This window comes from Sinocyclocheilus grahami, unplaced genomic scaffold, assembly GCF_001515645.1.
Source record: "Sinocyclocheilus grahami isolate Dianchi unplaced genomic scaffold, SAMN03320097.WGS_v1.1 scaffold345.1, whole genome shotgun sequence".
Classification (NCBI taxonomy): Eukaryota; Metazoa; Chordata; class Actinopteri; order Cypriniformes; family Cyprinidae; genus Sinocyclocheilus; species Sinocyclocheilus grahami.
In genome coordinates this window covers 407,898-415,894 of record NW_015505524.1, presented here as the reverse complement: position 1 = coordinate 415,894, position 7,997 = coordinate 407,898, and the positions used below count along the sequence as shown (strand labels likewise).

Here is a 7,997-nt window from a genome sequence, read left to right as displayed (position 1 = left end):
TTGCTTTCCATTTATTACTTAAAGCGAAGTACTTCTTTGATACCACAGCAAATACTACTAGATTAACTAAGAAAGTTTAAACATGATTAAAGAGACAAGAGAACAGCCATTAAAAATAAGAACAAATACACAAATTTGAAAAAGCATAGATAAATACAACAGAATATGTTACAAATAAAATAAGTAGTATTCAAATACAGAAATTTAATAATTAGGGAAAATAACACTGCATAATGTTCACTGTATAAATTAAATATATATTTTTTATCACAGCTGTTCTGTAGTTTGATGATCATTAATGACAGCAGCAGTATTTATAGGCCTCTGTCCCTTTAAGACCTGATGCACGGATCCGATATAATGATACACATCACATCCGATTTCTTTCTCAGCTGTTTTCATTCACTTGAGACATAACTCACTGCATTTACCTGAATGATTGTCGAGATGGGTATTTTGTCATAATTGTATGTGTATGTGTCTTTTCAGAGGATTCAGTTCGGTGTTTGCGCGCTGTCTGAAACGCGTGTGTGCGGCTGTGTGTGCGCGAGTAACGAATCGAGTTCCCTTTCACCTTTTCTCTCTGGAATTGTTTAAAACTCGCTTGCTTGTTATGGTTAAATTTTGCAATTAATCCGCAGATCACATGCGTGCCGAACCGTGGGGCTTGGTCCGTACGGATCACGGATCAACTACGATCCGTTTAACCACTAATCGATACCCAACCCTAATGATAATTCACTCTAAACTATGCAAAAGCCTGGTTACGCCTCTGTCCATGTGCAGTACTCAAATCAAGCACGAGCAAAAGAAGAAGAGTTTGGCCAATCAGAGTGCTAGGTTCATTCCCCAAATAGCAAGCGAGGATGATTGACAAATGCGGAAGGCCTATCATTAAAAAGAGACTGCAAATTGACAGCAACACAAAATCCCACTCGATTCCCCTTCCACTCCCGCCATCTGACTGATTTCTAAAGTGTGGACAGTACAGTAGTCATTACTTAGTTATTTTTTCTTGTGTTTTGTTTAAATAATTTCAGTGTGTTTTATTTCTCTCCGAGCTGACTGTTTGTATGTGTCCGTGAGTTCACGCGATGAGATGAGGAAACTCCTCCCCGCTTATAACATGCATTCGAAGAAGCAACACACGCCAAAACATCTTCCGCTGTAATGAAGCGTTTCTAAACCTGCCGTCCATCAAAAGAGAAGATTATAACATGTTTTTGCTCCACATCTGTCGAGTGTTTGAAATAACTTCCTTTTGTCAACTGATGTGGCTTCTCATCACAGAATGAGGCAGAAAATATATTCTATACTGTAAAAAAAAAAAAAAAGGCTATGTTGATAAGCAATCGATTATAAATGTACATAATTATTAATATGAAAATACCCGAAATAGCTTGAACAAAGATAAACGATACATTGTCGCAGTCAAGTGTTTGTCTTTGTTTTATCATTCAAAACGTTTCTATCTTCTTTATATTCAGTTACAGTGACAGCTGGATGTCTTTGTCAATATTAGGGATTTCCTGGAGTGTCATCAGTTCCATTACTTCTGTGATGCATATGTGGATTTTCTGCGCATCCAGTATGAATGAAACATTACATGTTTATAGTGCTAAATGGCCAATCCATAAAAATAATACTTCTCTCAAAAGCAATTTGTAGACCTATGATAATCCATGTTTTTCTACAGTGTACAAAAGTGTACTGGAGGTTTTTTTTCTAAATAGCATTTTAAATTTCAAATCGCAAAAAAAAAATCAGATGTGCTAAGCCATCAGAATTGAACTGAACTGAAAACTGTGGTTTAAAAACCAAGGTATGTATTGATCTGTGGGCTAACTGTATTGTTGCATACTGTGCAGACCTGCTAACCTTGGGAAAATATTTAACATTTAATCTTGCAGTTTGCACATTGTGCAATTACGATTAGCCATCAAGGAGCTTCAAGTATTAATGTAGATATCTAGGAATAAATTAACCCCCCCACCCCCCAAACCCATGTCCCGTCCCGTTACTAGGGCTGGGTATCGAGTTCGATACTTTTTAGGGACCGACCGAATTGCCTCGAGTATCGAAAAACGTCTTGCCGTTCGGTACCAAATTTCGATACCTAAGGGGTTAATCTCATCAGCGTCAGTAAGCCAATAAGCCTGCAGCACTAGCCGGTGTGTTCAACTAGAAGAGGTGCGGAGCAGATCGATAATCCGCAAGAGCGATTCGTAAGCGCACAGAGCAGTCTGCTCTCTTTAGCTCTCGTGGTACTGTAATACCACCAGTATAGAGTAGCGCGGGAGCTGCGTGGAGTTCCGATCATATGCAGATGTCCGTTCATACTAACGTTACACGACCGAAAGCGCGCGTTATGTGACCATTCATGCAAACTGTAGCATCATGCTACATAAGACAATAAATAAGATTTATATTCCGCTTTTACTCAAAACTCACTTTAAACCACCATCGAGTGTTTGTAATAACTTCCGATTGCCGTCTAACAGGGCCGGATTTACGCATTGCTCAAGACATTGAGCAAATAAATATAACAAACAATAGGGTAAAAAATGACAAACTATTTCCATGTCTTCCACCTTTTTTATGTAGGCTACGGAAATCAGGCTTTCTTTCTCCCAGTCTCTCTCACAGACGCAGACACGCGGAGACTCGAACAGAAACTTCTTGTCAGCGCTGTGCTGCAAATTTATCATTAAAATAGTTTCGCAGCTACATGACATTTCTCAGTAGCGAGGTTCATGAAGGAGTTTAACTTAAAAGATATAGAAAACACTGTATCGGTTTCCACTGATTAAGAAATATTTTTGTTTGCTTGGGTGGTAATATTAGGTCTATTATATTAATAGGGAAGGGGGCCCAAAAATGTAATGTAATGTTGCTGAAATTAAATCCGTTATTACCTCTGAGTCAGAGCAGCGATCATGGAAGAGAAAACACAAGCAGACAGCGCTGGAAGCTGCTAATGCTCATCAGTAAATCAGTGGAAAATAAATAGAAATCATGATTCTGTCTGAGCTATGCGTTTTAAAATGAACACACACTAGTGTAAATATAGCCTAACAGATGTGTAAACTGAAGACTATTTGAGCTTTATTAAAACTATTTTGCACTGATTTATTGTGTTGGTTACATTTTGTACCTTTGTGCAGTGGCGCAGGAGATGAGTCTTTGAGTTTGTATAAACATCAAAAATTATCTATAATTTTTTAGATAATGTAATCTTGTTCAAGTTGATTTCATAAAATTGTTATCGAAAAAAGTATCGTTCAGGAACCGGTATCGAAGTCAAGGTATCGTTATCGATATCGAAACATTTTGAACGATACCCAGCCCTACCCGTCACACTGATGGTTCTTAAAAAAATAGTTCCAAGGTTTGCAAGTCTGCATCAATCACAAGAGTGATGCTGATGTTAGGTAAAAAAAAAAAGGTTCAAAATGGTTCAAAAAGATTTGCAAACTTTATAAATTAACCTTGAGAAATATAATATAAAAATCTGAAATGAGCATTGTGACCTGTGATCGGTGTAATATGTAAGGGCTCGTGTACAGATGTTCTTTGTCACAAAGTGCTTTACTGCTGTTTATGCGTTAGTAACTTCCTGTTAGTAGCGTGAAAACTATCTGTTTTCTATACTGTGCTTATTTTATACAGAGAATCAGCGATCAAACTTTGTTCTTTTTCTAATTGCTGGAGCAGACCGTTCAAGATCAGTGCGAGTCAGTGATTTGTTTTCGGCATTTCCTCCAAATCTACCGTTATAAGCGATGACGCAGTTTACACTGCTCAGTGAGTCTCTTTATTTACAAGAGTTTTCACTGTGTTAGCAATGATTCAAGTATGTATGAAATTGCAGAAATCGTGTTGCAATAAGGACATTGTGTGCTCAGTAGACATGACTGTGTTTGGCTGTTATAGTCAAGAGTTTTCAAGAGTTCCACATGTAACGCTCATTTCATATGCAAAGATGTTAGCCAATCATAGCAGTGGGTGTTGGCATTGAAGTCTCACATCAGACACTCGGAGTGAAATATTCAGAGTAGAAAATGACCATTTACTTCTAAATTAAAGTTTTTGATGAAAAACCATGCTAAGATTATCATTGCACCTCCTAATGTTCCTAGGTCCCTGTGACTTTCACAGTGCAGAAAAATGCACAGAGTTGCCAAATTTAGTTATAGAAATGGAAAAATTCATCTCTAGAGCTGCTCTGCGAGTCACTTTAACGGCATTTTATTTCATTTGATAAAACTATCATCAGATGCACTCAAAAACTCAAAGGTCTTCACGACAACCCACCAAAATAAAAGTTTGGTTTGACTTGAAATTATTGAAAAATATTACTGTATAATTATCAGAATATCTCACAATTTGTCCATGTTTTAATTTAAACTGTAAAAATGTTTACAGTTTTCAGTAAAAATTTTAAGGAGTTGTTCCATTTGCCTAATGCCACTAATGGCTTTTTCATCTTAATGAACAAGTAATTATGCATTTTGTTTGCCAGATCCCCTCTTCGGCAGTAGAGATGCCAGGCTCTGCTGACGTGTCCGGGCTGAACGTGCAGTTTGGTGCGCTGGATTTTGGATCCGAATCCACTGTGGAGAATCTCAACCAATCAGAAAATAGCAGTCAGGAACCTGTGGGCGCTCCTCAAACCCAGAGCAGCCTGTACTCCAAACCCACCGCCATCAGGTCTGACTGTCCACCTGTTTGTCTGTCTTTTATGCATGTTTACAAGATCTTAAAGGGATTTTTTACTCAAAAACGATTATTCAGGAGACTCGGATTAAACCTCTAAATTTGTATGGATTACAGTGTCTTTATTAACTTTTCGAAAACTTGAAGGTTGTGTTGAAATAGGCTTCCAGTGGAGGGACAGAAATCTCTCAAGTTTTAGTTAAAATATATATTTTTGTAAGGTGAGTAAATGATGACAGAATTTTTGGGAAGAACATATCCCTTTAACTTTGTGTAAATATGGTAGAATCGATTACATTATTATGTTTGTTTGAAATCAACATTGGCACAAATGCTGTTGATAAAACCCAAATCATTCCATAAACAAATGACTTTAATGCATTTCTAATCACATTTTTCTTCTTTTAGCGAGTGTTTAGGTGGCTTGCCTCCAGCAGTAATGGAGTCCAGTTACCCATCAGCCTCTCTTGGTTTACCGAGCACTACTGCCCCTCCTGTCTTGGCTTCATCCTCAGCTAGCAGAGTGGAGTCATCGGCCACCACTCCTCTCGGTGTATGACCAAAACTCTTTTCATCACATTTACCATAGCTTGGCAAAATTTCACAGGCAAAATAAGGCATTTCATCTGGAATCTTCACAATCAGTTCCTCGTGCAGATTTTGCTCATGTTTAAGTTCACAGCTTTCACCGACAGAAAGCTGCTTGCTTTGAAAGTGATTTCTGTGTGAGTGTTGCTTCATGCATCCCTAAGCTCTTAACGCTGGCCCTTTTCGCCTGCACCTTAATTAGATTAGCTTGGTCCAGACCATCCAGAAACCAGAGCTGAACTGTTTTTATTCAGGATTCCTATGCTTATGGAAAATACCTGGAAATATCTAGAAATTTGATATTTCTTGTATTTGAGTTTTCCATGCCAGGAAGAGCAATAATGAGATAAAACATTATTTGAAATAACTAAAAGTTAAAATCTAAACTTTATTTCATCTAGTTGCTGAGGCTACATATCTCATTTTAATTGTTTAACTTAATGTAGTAAAATAACTAAAACTGAAATAAAAATGAATAAAAACTGATATAAAAAACAAAAAACACTAAAAATGACAAACAAAATCACTAAAAAATTAAAATTAAAACAGAAAATATAAAAATACCGAGTCTAAATATTAATAAAAACTATAGTAGTATCTCAGTGTTACTAAAATAAAACTGTTAGTTAAACCAAAAACTGAACTTAATGATTCGTTAGTGAATTGCTCTAAATTTGAACTAAATTAAAATCCAGTTATCAAGAATGTTTTAGTTGTAATGTTTCATTGGTCAAACCAGTTGTACCATTGAGTCCACATGAATCAGACCCCTGTTTTCAAGCAGAATAGAATTAGTCCAAAAAGTTGCTTTTATTCTAATCAAATTAACAGAATAGGTATTATCAGTTCATACTACTGCTAACACTCTCACAAGCAGACACGATGAGATCTGTTTTTTTGCAGTTTGGTCGGTCAGGTGATGTTTGACATACAAGGGCTGTCCGGAAAGTATCCAACCATGTAATATAAAAAGTAGAGATAATTGAAGAAGATACGAGATACAGGAAACACTGTACATAGGACAGTGACGCCTCAGTCATTGATTTTAATTTTGGCAAAAGCCAGAAGTCGCAGGGTGCCAAATCTGGGCTGATCATTGTCATGATGAAGCTGCCAATCACGAGTTGCCTAAAGCTCCAGCCGTTTTCATCATATTGCATCTCTCATCTCGTATTTTTCACATTAGCTAGCTGGATACTTTAAGGACAGCCCTCACATACCCCATTCTGGTGTCAAAACAAAGCAAATGCTCTGAAAAGTGTATTAAAAGGGATAGTTCACCCAAATTTCATTTTTGGGTGGAACATCCATGTAAACTATTTTGATGGTCTTCATATATCTATTTTTCGTTTCCCACAGAATGGATTCAGTGAAATGAGGATATCCAGCATACAGGAAGGTAATTGAGTTCTGTATTACCAGATACTCCATTTTTACCTGTACTTTCTTTGCTTGTTGAGTCTGTAGCCTAGGGCCACAATTTACATTTTTGACCGAAAATATCTGCAGCTGCTCCGTCCAGCATCCCTCAGCCTATATCCACAGCCCTGCCCACAGAGAATAGCTTGTCATCATCACTGTCATCTTCCTCCTCTTCAACAGCAGCGCCTGCCCTCAGCACAGCTCTTCCATCACTTAGCAGGTATGACTGACCACCCCATTCAAATTTCAATCTCATTAAAGGGGACATTGGGTGAAATTTTCACTTTTTTTAGCTTTTTTTTTTTGCATTTAATTGGGTTTCTGGAGTGTCTGCCAGTTCAGAAAAGCTGAAAAGGAAACACGCAGCCAGTTTATGGGCTGTCTGAGTCTGAAAATGTGTCATCCAGCGAGCTATTTCAATTTGCAGCCGGTTTCTACATGGATAGCTAGCTATTTGAATAAGACCAGCTCCAAGCCATGTTCAGAGTCCAGGGCAGCAAGTCATGCGTCTTGTGTCGACTCGCCCCACGTAAGAGAGGGGTGGAGTGAGTGAGCAGTAGCTCATTATCATTTAAAGAGACATGCACCAAAAACTGGTGACTGTGAACAGAGCTGCTTTTGACAAGGTAAAAAGAGTGTTTTACACTACCATTGAGGAATTTTAACCAAAGTATATTGCAGACATTTCATGAAAACCCTAAAGAACCACACCAACTTGTGGAAAATGGGCATCCGATGTCCCCTTTAAATATTCATGAGAGAAGAATAACATTCATGAGAAGCAGTCAGTCTCCTTATGGTCTTATGATTGCTTGTTTTTCTCAGTCACGTGAGCAGCATTAACTCTCCTGGATCTTCTGCGCCCACCAGCTCTTCCCTGAGCGTAAGTGTCTTGTGAGGCTCCTCCCATTTCCAGCGTTTCCCTCTTTACCTGAGCTTCTCTGCCTTATTTGTCCTGGTTTCAGCAATGAGCTTCTCTTGTTTTTTTGTATTATGGAAAAGTGTGACTGGATCAGTGTTAAATTGAATTGAAATGCTTATTTTAGACGCAGATGGGCACTGATATGAATGTGAGCCTGTCCACGTACTCTGGCGCTGTGTCGAGTGTATCCAGCTCGACGGTCAACTCAAATGGCCTGAGCACTGGAACCCAAAGCCTCCACGCTAACGGCGCATCCGCTCCCTCTGCTGTCCGTTCTGCACCACTGCAGACCAACATCACACCCTCCAACACCTCTGGTCAGTCACAAAAACTTCAACATGATTATAGT

General features: G+C 38.3%; 1 protein-coding gene across 1 annotated transcript in view; it reads left to right on the top strand.

Moving 5' to 3' along the window:
* LOC107548245 (ubiquitin-associated protein 2-like) overlaps window positions 1-7,997 on the top strand; it is a gene marked incomplete at its 5' end in the record, with an annotated part of 46,158 nt that overhangs the window by 21,196 nt on the left and 16,965 nt on the right. Inside the window, 6 exons of the mRNA XM_016228879.1 lie at window positions 4,523-4,710; window positions 5,125-5,269; window positions 6,664-6,703; window positions 6,814-6,946; window positions 7,552-7,609; window positions 7,773-7,965. Coding sequence (XP_016084365.1) covers window positions 4,523-4,710; window positions 5,125-5,269; window positions 6,664-6,703; window positions 6,814-6,946; window positions 7,552-7,609; window positions 7,773-7,965 — 757 coding nt within the window. The remainder of the gene's footprint in view (window positions 1-4,522; window positions 4,711-5,124; window positions 5,270-6,663; window positions 6,704-6,813; window positions 6,947-7,551; window positions 7,610-7,772; window positions 7,966-7,997) is intronic.